Source organism: Xenopus laevis, chromosome 7S, assembly GCF_017654675.1.
Source record: "Xenopus laevis strain J_2021 chromosome 7S, Xenopus_laevis_v10.1, whole genome shotgun sequence".
NCBI lineage: Eukaryota > Metazoa > Chordata > Amphibia > Anura > Pipidae > Xenopus > Xenopus laevis.
In genome coordinates, this window is record NC_054384.1 from 103,352,527 (window position 1) to 103,369,199 (window position 16,673).

Below are 16,673 nucleotides of genomic sequence, written 5' to 3' on the forward strand. Positions count from 1 at the left end.
ATAGCAGCCCCTCTGGCATTTGCCAGAACTCACAGATTGCCAGTCCGGGCCTGATGCTAAAATACTATGGTCCAACCAAGGTCCAACAGTGGATGCCCTAGTTGTTGAAAATACTCTTAATACCACTGTGATTATCATTAAATTCTGGGGATAACCTTGCACCCACACCCCTTCCCATATATCTACGGTTTTATGAAAATTCCAGGAGATTGAAGGTTTGTGTATCTTAAATCACTATCTCTTCCATATTCCCAAGCACTAGTCACTGCCTCTAGTCGGCTTTGGAATCAGCATGCCTTCCGAATAATCTCAAATGAATATTATTTATTAATCCTGTCTAATGGTACCTCCCTATATCCCTTTCAGTTTAACACCAGGCAAAGATAAGTCCTATATTTCATTCAAATGTCGCATGGAATCGCCTAGAAATCCGGTCATACCCAACATGCAGATAGCAATGGCGCCATCTAGTGGTTGCAAAGCTCAGTGTCAGCATTATGATTAAAATTCAAGCTGCTTTGCTCTCAAAGTACTTCTGCAATAATGCGTAAAGAGTGTTCTGTAAAGCCGCTCAACCAATTGTGAGAGTCAATATTTACCCACACTTTTCAGAATATTGTCTGGTATAAACCCTGTCGACAAATGAAGTAAAATAGCAACCCCCCACACAACCAGTGTGCTGGAGCTACGGTCTCATTTACATTATATAGATTCTGTATGTAGTCCTCCAGTATTATTAAACGTTAACACTGGTGGGCCTTCAGAATTGACTGCACCAGTACAGATTGCATGCAACTGTGATTATTCATATTAGCAGGTTCCCCTTAAATTGCACCCTTTGTTTTGCATAGGTTTTGTTTTGCATTTGTTTTGTTTTGTCTTTGTTGGCAGGTGAGCTCCAGCCATGCTAATTGATAGGCCAGTGCAAACACCTCAACACCTTTCTCTAGTTCCAATTCAAATAAGGGAAGCAGTACTAGGGAGCATGCTTGGCTATAGTTTCAGTCTAATAATTACCATGTCTGTGTTCCAGGTAAGCGGATATGAAATGCAAATGCTAATACCTGTGTATTTAATTCTCTTGTTTTCTATTTGAGTTTCAGACAAGGAAACATGTCCTGTGACCACAAGCTTCATTTGCCTGACATATCCGGGGGATGCTGCCCAGCAAAATGCTCCAGTGTCATTGCATCTATTTATGCACAAATTCCGTTTTTCTTTGTTTTACCTTTGCACATGTGGACACTGTATCACTGCAGTTGCCAGGAGGAGGTTGCATTTTGAAAACAACATGTTTTCCCATGACAGTATCCCTTTAAGCTTGTAGCAGGTATAAGACAAGACACTCCAAGAGGTTTCCATAAAAAATTAAAGGGATACTGTCATGGGAAAACATGTTTTTTTTCTTTCAAAAAGTATCAGTTAATAAGGCTACTCCAGCAGACTTCTGCACTGAAATCCGTCTTTCAAAAGAGCAAACAGATTTTTTTTTATATTCAATTTTGAAATCTGACATGGGGCTAGACATATTGTTAGTTTCCCAGGTGCCCCCAGTCATGTGACTTGTGCCTGCACTTTAGGAGAGAAATGCTTTCTTGCAGGCTGCTGTTTTTCCTTCTCAGTGTAACTGAATGTGTCTCAGTGGGACATGGGTTTTTACTATTGAGTGATCAGTTAATACCAGAATCAAAGAGCATAAAAATGCAATTCGCAATTTTAAAGCAAACACATATACAGACACTTCTGTATCCAGACATTTTTCTGAGGCAAGGCACAACGTCTGCCAACTAAAGTGGAAAGTATTGGAAGTTGTTCCTAAAATGTCCAAAGGGGGTGATAGAAATAATCTGCTACTCCAAAGAGAGTCCCGTTGGATTAATCGATTAGATAGCACGTACCCCAAAGGAATGAATGAACAGCTCAACTTGGCTTGTTTCTTATAACTTGTTTCTTATAACTTGTTTATTATTGTTTACCTTAGTGCTAATTCACAATTTACTTTCTTCACAGATTATTCTGACAGCCAGTTAGTGGCCGGTTTAACGGATCTCCTGCCGTATAAGCATTGTGGTGAGTTACCATTACAGGAGACTAATGTTAAAAGCTGGCTTATTGTATTATTATTAATATACAATTACAATGCTGTGGATACATTACTACTGTTGCATTAATGTAACGTTTGATTGTAAAAGATTAAGGGCTCTAATATGTTACTTTCTATAGTATATAACCATGTCGCAGTAACATGGTTACTAATGTGAATAGGTTAATCTTTGTATTACCTATGCTACTCTGTTTCTGAAGCTAAAGCCCGGATAGGCCTTTTTTTGGCAGTTTCCTATCAGGCACAGGCCAGACTAATGCAGTAATGGTCTGTCCGAAGTGACATTCAAAGATTTTTTGGACTGAGATGGATTTATTGACCTTTTTTTCTTCAGCACAAGGATGTTCCTACACCAGTGGTTCAATTTGGACTTCACTACCACACCTGGACACGATGAACTCTAACTATATTGTTTCACCTGTTGCTTATGTGAATACTTAATTGATTAATAGGGTCTGCACCCACAATGCAACCCTTAAGGTGAAAGGTCATTGTTTGTTTAAATGTTCCCTTTTGCACTGTTCATGCACACTTGATAAAGGGCCTTGCCCGAAACATGTAGTGTGCTGTTCACTACCCCAATAAAGATACACTTGCAGACTCAGCTTGCTGCCGTGGACTTCCTGCAATTACCTCCTTTCTATCACATTGATCTATTAGGGTTTCACCACAGGATACCCTGCAGGAGTACCACCAACACATCATACAACTTGCCAGAGTTCAGCCCTGCTACTTTTTGGATCCCCCAGTCATGTGACTTGTGCTCTGATAAACTTCAGTCACTCTTTACTATAGTACTGCAAGTTGGAGTGATATCACCCCCTCTCTTTCCCCCCAGCAGCCTAACAACAGAACAATGGGAAGGTAACCAGATAGCAGCTCCCTAACACAAGATAACAGCTGCCTGGTAGATCTAAGAACCAGGGCCGGAACTAGGGGTAGGCAGAGTAGGCAAGTGCCTATGTTGCAAAGCTGGGGGGGCGCCAGACACGTACCTTCTATGTTGCCAACCCCATGTCCGGTCCCCTCTCTCCTGTGATTTCCTCGTCGATAAGCGCTTCTGCGCATGCACGCTTTGATCCATGCATGCTTTGATTCGCGCATGCGCAAATGAGCAGCATTTTCGCACAGGTGCGCAGGATTTTCGTGCACGTGATTGCCATTTTCACACGTGCGCATGAGATCAGTATTTTGAACATGCAAGCATTTTTTTTCATGCATGCGCTCCCAGCCAGCGCCGGGACCAGCCAGGTTGCCTAGGGCCCCTGGTCGGCCTGGCCCGGCTCTGATAAGAACAGCACAGAATAGTAAAAATCCAGGTCCCACTGAGACACATTCCATAGTGCAGCACGGGCTCTGAAATCACATGACCAGGCAAAATGACCTGAGATGCACCTACACACCAATATTACAACTACAAAATACATTTGCTGGTTCAGGAATGAAATTTTATATTGTAGAGTGAATTATTTGTAGTGTAAACAATGTAATTTAGAAATAAAAAATACACCATAAGAATCATGACAGACAGTGGCGTAACTACATATTACTGGGCCCCACAGCAAATTATTTTTCAGTCCCCCCAAAAGATCAAGAGGTTGACCTGTTTTAACAATATATATTAAAATAATATATTAATTAAGGCCTCATGCGGCCCCTATACCTCCTGGAGCCCCTCTGTAGTTATGACCCTGATGACAGAACCCCTTTAAATCTGTCCTATAGGACATGAAGAAGGATTTTGGATAATAACTTTAATAATCGCCTCGTTTTATGCTTTGACTCGTTTTTGTAAATAAATCTCTACATTTACAAGTACACATATACAAATTATTATTATGGACACAATTTAAAATGAAAAATAAACAAAAACGGTAGAAAACATGACATTCTGCTGGTGTATGCCCCCTAAACTTTACATCATAAATAGAGATGAGCAGAGTTTTGCATCAAAAATGACGCCCCCATGGTCTCCAATGGGTGAAAAAAAACGGTCAGATTCCCATCACTAATTATAAATCTTACTCCTGAACCGCTACTCCTTTTTTTTCATAATCTTATCAGTAAATACATCTTTTTTTGTCCATATAGGAACATTATTATCAACACCCAGAAACTGTAAACAATTTCATAATAAAAAATAAAAACTGTAAACAAAAACAGTAAAAAAACAACAACAACATGGCACCCTGTTGGTGTCTAGACACATAACAAACATTATATTACAGAAAAAGTCTTGGACCTGTAAGAAATCATCTAACCAAACTAGATCTTGAAGACCTCTACAATGAAGACCTTAAAACTTCTCTTTAGAAAAATAAGAATTTGAGATGAAAATGTTAATCCTGAAAGAGGGCGGCACCTGCAGCTGCTGTAGGTAAGCAAGTCCATCTCTGTTTATTGGCAGGACAGCTCAGAGCAAAGTTGAGACAAAAAGTTCTGTAAGTGCCTTGCTGGGTGGTTGGACAAGAAGGCAAATCATTTCTAGTCTTGAACGTGGAAAGGGTCCACTCTGTATCACTAAGAATGAGCTTTAGAGTTCATCCTAAATTATTTTTCAATGACGTAAGAGAACGATACCAGATCCACTGAGCACAAACGTTGAAATTATCGATGGAATTCAGCGACTGTATCAGTGAACAGACTATTGGTCCACAGGTGCAAGAGAAGAAGATCAGCAGAGAGGAACCTCAGCAGCTGGTAGCAGCAATTCTTTCTTGGATAAAGAATGTCTTAACCTGTGAAGAGGAGAATATGATATTAGTGAATTGGGAAGCAGCCAACTTTGTGATACGTAAAGCCTAGATATCATCTATTTCCAAAAACAGGGATTAGCCACATCTTCCTTTAAAGGAGAACTAAAGCCTAACTAAAGAATTAGTACATTATGTTTTGTGCTTCTGTACCAGCCCAAGGCAACCACATCCCTTTAGCAGTAAAGATCTGTGTCTCCAAAGATGCCCCAGTAGCTCCCCATCTTCTTTTCTACTGATTCACTGCACATGCTCTGAGCTTAGGGACCCACTCACAATATACAGTACACATAGAATAGAAATGTCACAATATAAGGCTGATTAGTAATTAATACAGATAATTACTACATGGCAGCACAGAAACCAGTGCAATTAGCATCAGAATTTAATAATCAGCAAACCTGTAGCATCAGCTTATATTACAGCCAGGGAAGCTCATTTTCTGCTGGATAATTAGTGACGAGCCCTAAGCTTAGCTTCTCAACAGCCAATCAGAGCCCACTGAGCATGTGAGTGTCACAGACACTTTCCAAGATGGTGACCCCCTGTGACAAGTGTGAAGTCCTGGATCATTGCTGCTATTGACAAGCTGAAACTTTAGCCTCGTGCAATAAGTTCACTATATAAAATATGGTATTTTTAGCCATATAAATTTTTATGGTTTCATTTTCCTTTAACCACAGTGCGACAAATATGCAATTGATTTGTGTTTATGTGGTTGATTATTAATTAAATTATGGTATAGGGTGTGTCTAGTGGTACAATACAATACGAGTTCCCTATATGTTTTCACATATTGAGGTATCAACTTTTTTTTTGAGGGGCTGCAATTAGATGGCTAAGGATGACACTTTAACGACTTCATGGAATTTCTCACTTACCTTCATTAAAAACAGGTGGACTTCTAGTGGTTTTCACAACCTCACTGTGTTGAAGTGCATCCACTATCCAGGAAAGTGCATTGCGGCAGTATTCCAGCTAGTAAAATGTAGGAAAAATGGTAAATGGTTTGTCATTTATGTAGGAATGTAGGGATATTGTCTTCCCCTGTGATTGTTCTTCTCCATTCAGCTTATAGCCCTATCAGCGCTTCACAATATGTTGGAGCTCTAAAAATACATGTTAACATTAATAATAATAATAATAATAGGTAGGAAGACAGGTTTATGTAAGAGTGGTGTGAATACGTGGAGCCCCATCTAGATGTAGACATGTCCTGTGAGTAGTGAGGCCCCTATTGCTATTGGGTTGTCAAGGTGTTTCCCATTAGATATGAATAAAAAGTAACAGTGGTAGCCATGTTAGTTCTCTTGGACTTGTCTCATGATAGATGGTGGATGGTGCAGGAAGCCTGTACTAGAGAAGGCACCAGTGAAGAGCAAGCCCCAAGGTTTGTTTTCCAAAATCGCCCAAAGTTTCCTTGTAAGGCAACTTTAAGCGACTTCAGAAAACGAAGCGCTCCGAGTGGCATCCGGCCAGCGATTTAGATTCTAGCCGGCAGCGAGACAGTCTCGAAGGGAAATTAGTCGAAGAGGTGATTTGTGGACGGGCGACTAAATCTCCCCGAATCTTGTCGTCTGTCTCTGCCCTCAAAACTGATCTATGTGTTCCTTAAACCAATAACACAAAAATTATATATTTAGCAATTTACCTCAGTTTCCATCACTTTCATCCTTCGGTCATGTTCCTTTATCTCATTGAGTTGTTTTAAGGCAATATCAACCCTGCAGAAGGGAAATAATGGTGTCAGGTTGTTTACAGACCACATTATATAATGGATAGCCTTCTTTGTTATCAGACTAATTTGTTCTAGAATAGGTATGAGAAATATTGTCATTAGGATAGTCAACCCTGTTATCAGACTGAATTCGGAAATAGGCAACCTTTTTCCATTGATATTGACCTACCACCATCTCCCAGAAGCAAAGATGAACACTCAGGGCAGAGACAAACGCTCAGATTCGGGGAGATTAGTCGTCTGGCGATAAATCGCCTCTGCTTCGGGGCGACAAATCTCCCCGAACTGCCTCCCACTGGCTAGAATCTAAATCACCAACGGAATGACACTTGGATGCCTTAGTTTTCCAAAGTTGCCCAAAGTTTCCTGGTTAGGCTACTTGGGCGACTGCAGAAAAGGAAGGGCACCAATTGCCATCCCACCGGAGATTTACATTCTAGACAGCGAGAGGCAGTTTGGGTAGATTAATCGCCCCGAAGAAGTGGAGATTTGTTGCTCGGCGACTAATCTCCCCGAATCTGAGCCTGTGTCTCTGCCCTTAAGGTTGTCATCACTTGACTGCATTTAATAAGGTGACAATGGATTCGATGTTTGGTTGCCCTACTCTAGTCCAAACAGCAGCAGTCATAACAAAAGGCTCTGTAAGATATTCTTTCCTTGAAAGATGTAGGATTCCCAGCCTTGATCCAAGCTTCTGCAAAGAGATCACTTGTGCTGCCTTTTTTAATGAGAGGAAACAGTGGTGGCAATTTCGGGTTCTTACTTTTGTGAGGTTCTGCGCAGACGCTCTGTGTCACTGTCCCTTTTATGCTTAGCAACATTTACCAGGTAGTTCTCCTTCTGCACGGCTTCCCAGATGAGCATTCGGTTGTCTAGAGTCTCTGTCAGTTCCAGCACTAAGGACACAAATCAATATAAGTCGTTTAGATGGTCGATATAAGTCGTTTAGATGGTCGCTGAAAGACTAAAAACAAAAGCGGGGATCCACAGTGTTGGAAAACACACAGTCTGTAGATTCTAAAGTACTCACTGAAATGTCGGATCTTCTGAGATGCCACCTTGCGGATCTTACGCTTGATGAATGTGTTAATGTGGCTGATGATGATGAATGGAGGAGCGAGGGCCGGGCGGTTGTGATACTCCACTATCAGGTTGTAACGCTGGAATTTCCAATAGATATCGCTGTTGCCTTGGACCTTTGAGAAGGTGTAACTGAAGATGATAAAAGAAACAAAGATAAAAGATCCACCTCTAATCAGGAGTCATGTCTGTATTATGGCATAATACACACAATTGACACAGTTCATGCAACCGTCTGGGCTTCCCAAAGATAAAAGTTATCTGGTTGGTCCACTATAATGTGGGTTTTGGGCAGGTCCCGGCACATTTATTGTACTGTACTGTACTTAAGGTGGCCATAGACGTAACAATTACGATCTTTCCTGAAAAATATCTTTCCAAGAAAGATTGTTTGTTTCTATACACACGTGTAGAGCTGAATTGTCAGATAAACATATAGAAACAATAGAATTCTACATACATCTGACGATTCAGCACTAACGGTGGCCGATGTTTGAGTGCCTTCACCCGATCAAAATTAATCGCCTGGCCTGATCTACAAGCCGACCAATATCCACGTCTTCTGCAGATATAGTTGGCTTGTCTCCCTCCTTACACGCACCAAATATTGTATGTAAATCAGTTGTGTACAATAATATCGGTGCATGTCTGGTCACCTTAAAGGAGAACTAAACCCTAAAAATTAATATGGCTAAAAATGCCATATTTTATATAGTGAACTTATTGCACGAGGCTAAAGTTTCAGCTTGTCGATAGCAGCAATGATCCAGGACTTCAAACTTGTCACAGGGGGTCACCATCTTGGAAAGTGTCTGTGACACTCACATGCTCAGTGGGCTCTGATTGGCTGTTGAGAAGCTAAACTTAGGGCTCGTCACTAATTATCCAGCAGAAAATGAGCTTCCCCTGTAATATAAGCAGATGCTACAGGTTTGCTGATTTATTAAATTGTGATGCTAATTGCACTGGTTTCTGTGCTGCCATGTAGTAATTATCTGTATTAATTACTAATCAGCCTTATATTGTGATATTTCTATTCTATGTGTACTGTATATTGTGAGTGGCTCCCTAAGCTCAGTAAGTGACAGCAGCCAGAGCATGTGCAGTCAATCAGCAGAAAAGAAGATGGGGAGCTACTGGGGCATCTTTGGAGACACAGATCTTTACTGCTAAAGGGCTGTGGTTGCCTTTGGCTGGTACAGAAGCACAAAACATCATGTACAAATTTTTTAGCTGCTTCTTTAGTTAAGCTTTAGACCACAGTCATTAAGAATAGCCCACAATCTTTACCGTGATATGGTAATCCCTTGTAACAGGTTTAAACATAAGCATGCAGATGATTAAGATTCCATAAACACCATATAAAATAAAAGACACACTGAATGAGAAAATCGTTCTCAGCCCTTCACCAGTTTGTCACCTGAACATGGCGATCAGCAGGTTCAGAAGAAGGATATTGGCAACCAGGAGGAAAACGACAAGCAGGAGAATGACCAGCCAGTTGGCATAAGTGTTGGTACAAGGCTCAGCTTCTTCCAGCATTATGGCGATAGGGTCATCCGTGCAGTTGGAAGCAGCTATCTTGGCAGCTTTAAGAGAGCAGAACAGGGCCTCAGATACACGTATTTATTATTATTATTAACATGTATTTATATAGCGCCAACATATTTCGCAGTGATGTACACATAGAACACATAGGGGGTTATTTATTAAGGTTTGAATACCAATGACTCGAAAAATTAGATTTTTTTTTACTATAGAATCCTAATTTTTAGTGGAAAAAAAACTTTGGAATTTATTAACCCAGAGGGTGTTAAAAGTCTGAATAAAAAAGTCTAAGACCTGCCGAGTTCATGCAGTTCAAGTCAATGCTAGAAGTCCTGAAGATATCCTGATCTGCACTGGGTTTTGTGCAATAATCTGAAGATTTCAAGGTTTTCGGGCAAAATCTGAAAATTTTTCATGATTTCAAGTTTTTTTTCAAGTTCTTTCCCGCAAAAGAAAATTTCTGGAAAAATGTATTGATAAATAAGGGGAAAATGCCCTGCGGATTTGGTTGGAGTAGCTTTCAGAAAATAATGAGATATTTTTGGATTTTGATAAACAACCCCCGTAGACATTTTCTTTCAAAGATAGGCCTGTGGGCCAGGACATGGGCATTTTTTTACATGCATTCCAATAGCACAAAATTTAGCTGGTACAAAACTTCTAGAAAGTTCAGGCAGAAAGGCTGCACTGTGCATATAACTTATGTAAATCAATTTGCAATCCATACAAGCTGCTTACTGACACCAATAATATTGAGCAAGACAATTAAATCAAATGTCTACCTCCCATTATTCACAATTTAGCAATGACGCCTTCTGCTCAACCTTCAACCACCATGTGTGCCTTTGGTTTATTTGTGTGCACCATGAATCATATGAACGCAACGGGGCAGCCCTTAGTTCTTAAAATGGCAATTTTCTATTTAGGACAGGCGCCTACTACTAAAAAAGAATGTTTTAATGAAAATGGTTTACTTAGATACAAATCTAATATAGGTATATTCTAATCATGCAGTTTAAAATATTCAGAGAAACAGTAAATCTGTACAACCTATTTATGCAGTGGGTATAATGTGTGTTGATCACTGAAATATACTTTTCTCACCATCAAACTCCTCCTGTGGGATTTGACCAAATATTTGGAGATAAGGCCTGTAGAAGACCCGGCGGAAAATCCAGCTGAGACGCATGTCATTGGGATGAAGCAGGCCCTCGGTTGCTACTCCATAAGCAATGAGCCAGACACCCAGGAAGAATAGAAAGAAAAAAACATCCTTCATCTACAAAAAAAAAAACAAATTATAAAATAAGCTAAAAACATCTCGCTCATGACGTAAATGGGTGGAATCAGTCTCCATAGGGGAGGGTTCAGCACTATTAAATCACAAAATGCAGGGGTCTGGTTCTGCCTGCCCCAACCCATACCTGGTGCTCACCTAGTTGTGGTTTAGACCAACCTGTAGGTAAAACCACAGGTCCATGGGTTTTTGGGTCAACCAACTAATAACTACTGTAGAGGGGTTGAACTTGATGGACTCCAAGACAAATAGACTATACAACTAACTAAATATTCAGTAGAGATACATCTACTGGAGAAACCAGACGCACATTGTGGGTAGGGATGCACCAAAACCACTATTTGGGATTCGGCCGAATCCCCAAATCCTTGGTGAAAGATTCGGATGAATACCGAACCCGAATCCTAATTTGCTTATGTAAATTAGGTCAGGAAAGGAAAAAGTTGAAAAAACTCTTCTTTTGTGATGAAAAGTCACATAATTTCCTTACCCGCCCCTAATTTACATATTCAAATTAGGATTCAGATTCAGCACAAGGATTCAGCCAAATCTGAATCCTCCTGAAAAAAGCCGAATCCCAAACCGAATCCTGGATTCGGTGCATCCCTAGTCGTGGGCAGTTATTTTCTGTGCTGGAATAAAAATAATTGGTTATGTCTTAAATGACTGAAGACATTATACAGAGCTATAGTGATAAAAGTTACTAATAAATCACTAATAAATAAATAAATGAATAAATAAATAATAAAATAAATAAATATATCACTAATAAATCAGCCCCCTAAATAGGAAAAATGAAATCAGTTTCAGATGGCTAAGGGCATATACAGAGCACGTAGTTGAGCCTTACCTGCCAATACCCTTGAATTCCCCTTTTGCTATGGATTATGGGAAAATTATTACACTAATATTTAAGAAGCTATTGAAACAATTTAATTTATCAAAATCAAAACAGCAGAATACTGTAGCTCATTAACTAGGTTGTTGAAGGGTCATTGGACATTAGAGACAGCAAAATGAACAAAAATAGAACAATAATGGCCTTTTTCAATGTAACTTCCACAGTTCTGAAGTTCTTAGCAACAAGAGTTTCGACCAAATACAGTACAGTTATCTGTAGTTCTATTTCCCTAGCTGTGCAGCACAACAATAAATAATCAGAAATATTTGCCTTGTTTTTTTTTTTTGCAAATCATTGTATTACTCACCATCTTTCTGACTATAATGATTTTTGGCCCCAGCTGCTTGTTGACGGCAAATATATGGATCAGCCTGAGAGTAAACACCATGAAATCAAAGCAGAGGATTGTACGGCCAGCTTCAAACGATTCATTAAACATCCTGCAAGAAAGCATCAGCAGTTAGCTGGTCCATCAACATCATGGGCATGCGCCGTTGGGTATCTTTTTTAGCTTCTTTTGGCAATGCAGTGGGGTTGAAATATCACCTGAAAAGTCTGTACCTCCGCCACAGTAAAAATGATTAACCTCTACTTGGGGAGAGAACTTTAATGTTCTAATGAAAGAAATTACAAGTGCTGAACACAAATTATTGTCATGGAACCAGTTTGAAAGAAAAACTTACTAGACGATGGGATGGAATGCGTTATCTATCCAGAAAGCTCCGAATTACGGAAAGGCCGTGTCCCATAGACTCCATTTTATGCAAATAATCCAAATTTTTTAAAAATTCTTTCCATTTTCTCAGTAATAATAAAACAGTACTTTGTACTTGATCCAAACTTGGATATAATTAATCCTTATTGGAAGCAACACCAGTCTATTGGGTTTTAATAAATGTTCACATGATTTTCTAGTAGACTTAAAGGGATACTGTCATGGGGAAAAAATTTTTTTTCAAACTGAATCAGTTAATAGTGCTGCTCCATCAGACTTCTGCACTGAAATCCATTTCTCAAAAGAGCAAACAGATTTTTTTATATTCAATTTTGAAATCTGACATGGGGCTAGACATTTTGTCAATTTCCCAGCTGCCCCATGTCATGTGACTTGTGCCTGCACTTTAGGAGAGAAATGCTTTCTGGCAGGCTGCTGTTTTTCCTTCTCATTGTAACTGAATGTGTCTCAGTGGGACATGGGTTTTTACTATTGAGTGTTGTTCTTAGATCTACCAGGCAGCTGTTATCTTGTGTTAGGGAGCTGTTATCTGGTTACCTTCTCATTGTTCTTTTGTTTGGCTGCTGGGGGGGAAAGGGAGGGGGTGATATCACTCCAACTTGCAGTACAGCAGTAAAGAGTGATTGAAGTTTATCAGAGCACAAGTCACATGACATGGGGCAGCTGGGAAATTGACAAAATGTCTAGCCCCATGTCAGATTTCAAAATTGAATGTAAAAAAATCTGTTTGCTCTTTTGAGAAATGGATTTCACTGCAGAATTCTGCTGGAGCAGCACTATTGACTGAAACTTTTTCCCATGACAGTATCCCTTTAACTAAGATGCACCTACGCAGGCAGCTCCACCCCACCCAATGTGTTATTCATATTCAGTGTAATAACAGCAATTATTATATGGCAAGCTGCTCAGTTTATCTTTGTTTGGTGTTGAAATGCTGCCCACTATAAAAAAAATCTGTTTGCTCTTTTGAGAAATGGATTTCAGTGCAGAATTCTGCTGGAGCAGCACTATTAACTGATTCATTTTGAAAAATTTTTTTTTTCCCATGACAGTATCCCTTTAAGGTATGAAAATCCAAATTATGGAAAGATCCATTATCCAGAACACCCCAGGTCCTGAGCACTCTGGATAACAGGTCCCATACCTGTATCACCAGCCTGTATGTATCAAATTATAAATGGAATGGTAAATAAAAAAAGCAAATAAGCTTAGGAACAAACATTCAATCAAGAAGCTCTAATATTTGCATTCTTCTACTCTCAGGAGCAGTGATTGGCAACCTGAAGTCCATTAGGGCAGAGACACACGTGGAGATTCAGGGAGATTAGTCGCCAGGCCTCCTTGCCGGATAGAATCGAAATCACCGGCTGGAATCTAAATCGTCGGCGGGATGGCACTTGGAGTGCTTCGTTTTTTCTGAAGTTTCTTTGGGAGACAACTTTGGGGACTTCCGACAATGGAGCACTCCAAGTGCCATTGCGCCCTTGATTTACATTCTAGCTGGCAGGGACACTCCTAGAATCTTCGCATGCGTCTCTGTTTTTTTTTTTTGCAAAGCAAAGTGAAGCCTCCCAACAATCCCTGAAATTAATCTTCAACAACACCTGAAAGGCAGAGGGTTGACTATGACTGCTCTGAATCATCCACACATTCTACCAGTCAGACTTACCTGCAAATCACTCCGATGATAAAGAGACATAGGGCTATGATGTCAACATGGTTCCATGAATCCTGCAAGTATTGCTTGACCTTCTGAGCCACGGGCATGGTGCCCACAAAGAAACTCTGCCGTATCTCTTCACACACCATTGTAAAAACCCAGAAATATAGTATAAGCTCTGAATTTGCTGGACCATCTGGAGGAGGCATCTTGAATTCCAAAAGCAGCACATAGGAAAAAAGGAACAGGAAAGCAAAGTACATGACCACGTTGCCAAAGAAGGAAGTCACTGGGGCACTCCAGAACTGCTTCCAGCGCTGCATCCACTTCGGCCGCTGTTTATGTTTCATGATTTCTGCCTCGGGGGCCTTGACTTTTTTGGATTTTTTCACGCTCATCTTTTTGAGCGGTACCTCTTCTGCTTGCTCTTCATTGTCTTGTTTGTCTTCTCTGAAAAACAAATAAAGCTCATGTGACTGTTTCTGCTTCCTTTCTGGCAAACAACAGCAGTCCTAAAGCTGGCCATAGACGCAAAGATCCTATTGTACGAATTGAGGATTCGTACGATTTTCGGACCGTGTGTGGAGAGTCCCGACATTTTTCGTCCGGCGGAGATCGGTCGTTTGGTTGGACAGGTTTGATTTTGTCCCAACCGTCCCGCCGGAGCCCATTGAGCTCTCATCGTAATCTGATTGTTCAGCCATAGGGCCGAATGTTCAGATTATCCCCGATATAGCCATGCCCGTTAGTGGCATATCGGAGAAAGATCGGCTCGTTTGGCGATGTTGCCAAACGAGCGGATCTTAGCGTCTATGGCCGCCTTTAGGATAAAATGTCTGAAAAAGCACTGAAAGAAATGTAAAATAAAAGGAATGATTTGCTAAGTGACAGAGATAAGAAAGGTAGTGAAATGTAGGGGATACCCTAGGGAAGGTTGGGAGGGGGCAAAGCTTGAAGCCCAGAGAAGGGGAGAGACTAAAGCTGGCCATAGATGTTGAGATTTTTAAAAGATCAGATCCTGATCGTGAGACCACGATCTTCTCAGAATGATCGTACGATCGTACGCATTGTTCATCAACTAAAAAGACCAATTTGCCAGGAAAACAAAGGGGAGCTGCCTGCTTGGCCCTGCAAACATAGATAGATTGCACTGGGACCGACAAAGATTATTTAACCTGGCCGATAAATTTCCTGACAGATGTCGGCCGAAAAATCATGAGATGTACGATCGTTCGAATCCCACTAACCGCACGATAATTTCGAAGGATTTGTTCGGGCTTCCCTAAAATCGGTTGTTCGGCAAGAAGAATCGTTGCGTCTATGGGGAGCTTAATGCCTATTGCTTCTCCTAGGGGCAGATTCACTAACTGGAGAATTTCCGTCAGCGTCAGCTTCTCACCCCTCACACCACTTCGCCAGGAGCAAATGCGCTATGAATACACTACTTTACTAAAATGTGAAGTTTCGGCCCGGGCGTCAAACGCTGGCAACTTTTCGCTAGCGTTACTTCGGCAGTGTGAGCATTTCATAGCGAAGATGCACTAGCGTTCATTTGTGCCGACCGAAAATTCGCTAGTGATCTTGCGCTTAGGCCATAAAGTTATATGGACAACTTTATTATAAACATTGGTGCAAATGCTTAAAATGTTTATTACACAAGTCCAGGGAACCTTAATAACAAGAGAGTTAATATAATGCCCTACACATGAGCCCACTGTAAAATGAATGTTCCATATGTTATGAAATGTCTGGAGAAAACCGGTTACCCAAAAAAGGTCTGTTAGGACTTTTGCAGCCAAAAAAAAAACGAAAAGTAGCCAGAGTTTTTTGAACTTTAATGCTTTTTAGCACTTTGCTTGGTCTGAGGTGGCGAATTCAACTCTGGCGAAAGAGGTAATGTTCAGTAAAATCTGCACTTTAGTGAATTTGCAGAGTAGCACCGGAGTGAAAATACGCCTGGCGATAGGGTCTAAAACTGCACTAGCGACGGTCTGGTTCGCTAGCGAATTGGCGTTTGAGCCTGTTAGTGAATTGGCGATGTCCCTACGGATGGCGAATTGTCACTAGCGTTAGCCACTTCGCTCTTTAGTAAATCTGCCCCCTAGTATTTATCTAGTGATGGCATCCTTTAAAGTCAATCTAGTGTTATTTTCTATTTGAAAGCCATCTTATGACTTGGCTTACCCTTCCATAATTTCCGCAACAGTAGTCTTTATGTCAGTGTCCAGGCTGTCCATTTCCATTCTGTGAGCACTTTCTATTCCATTTTCATGGTCAATGGACCTGAAGTAGAGAGTGAGAGTAACAGTGAAATGGTGTCAATATTGTAATACCGGAATACTGTTGAGATTGTTACTGACAATAACAAGAATGATGTAACGAAAGATAAAATGTAAAAAGCATATCATGCAGTTGTGTCCAGTTTGGAGTCTGCAAGCTGCATATCTTTGTTGTATAAAGTAACCTCAGGACTGATCAGCCTGTAAACAATCTTGACATTTTGTTTTATTTCAGACAGGGCCTGGTTTCTGGAACAATTAAGACATCGGAGAAAGAATTCCTTCTCTAATATTGATTAAATTTGGATTAAATACCTTGAAAGAAAACCTTGGTGCTCTATATTCAATATAAGACAAATGGACTTCTTTGGTATTAGTTGGTATTACATACATTTAGGAGTTCTTCTAGAACACATTCTAATATAAAATGTCCTTAAAGGTTAAGTAAACCTTAAAAATAAGTGAATCTAAAATTGATGAGGGGGCTATTCCAAGCACTTCTGCATTATTTATTTTCTATGAATTCCAAGATATTAAAGAATGCATGTACTGTTCATATGAATTAAATTTGTTCCAA

The 16,673-nt window shown here is 40.3% G+C and overlaps 1 protein-coding gene and 1 long non-coding RNA gene across 2 annotated transcripts in view; one reads left to right on the forward strand and one right to left on the reverse strand.

The window, feature by feature from the left end:
* Nucleotides 1-1,675: 1,675 nt before the first annotated feature.
* LOC108696298 lies at nucleotides 1,676-2,708 on the forward strand. The gene is made up of 2 exons (XR_001932221.2): nucleotides 1,676-2,070; nucleotides 2,445-2,708. It is a non-coding gene; the product is annotated as an uncharacterized LOC108696298 (long non-coding RNA).
* A 1,149-nt stretch (nucleotides 2,709-3,857) lies between these two features.
* The window catches only part of LOC108697268 (transient receptor potential cation channel subfamily M member 4), a 66,632-nt gene continuing 53,816 nt past the window's right edge, over nucleotides 3,858-16,673 (reverse strand). The window contains exons 16-25 of the mRNA XM_041571645.1: nucleotides 16,002-16,100; nucleotides 13,827-14,267; nucleotides 11,729-11,861; nucleotides 10,328-10,502; nucleotides 9,096-9,264; nucleotides 7,626-7,807; nucleotides 7,359-7,491; nucleotides 6,509-6,581; nucleotides 5,739-5,835; nucleotides 3,858-4,842 (exon numbers count right to left, since the gene is read on the reverse strand). Coding sequence (XP_041427579.1) covers nucleotides 4,838-4,842; nucleotides 5,739-5,835; nucleotides 6,509-6,581; nucleotides 7,359-7,491; nucleotides 7,626-7,807; nucleotides 9,096-9,264; nucleotides 10,328-10,502; nucleotides 11,729-11,861; nucleotides 13,827-14,267; nucleotides 16,002-16,100 — 1,507 coding nt within the window. The 3' untranslated portion in view covers nucleotides 3,858-4,837. The remainder of the gene's footprint in view (nucleotides 4,843-5,738; nucleotides 5,836-6,508; nucleotides 6,582-7,358; nucleotides 7,492-7,625; nucleotides 7,808-9,095; nucleotides 9,265-10,327; nucleotides 10,503-11,728; nucleotides 11,862-13,826; nucleotides 14,268-16,001; nucleotides 16,101-16,673) is intronic.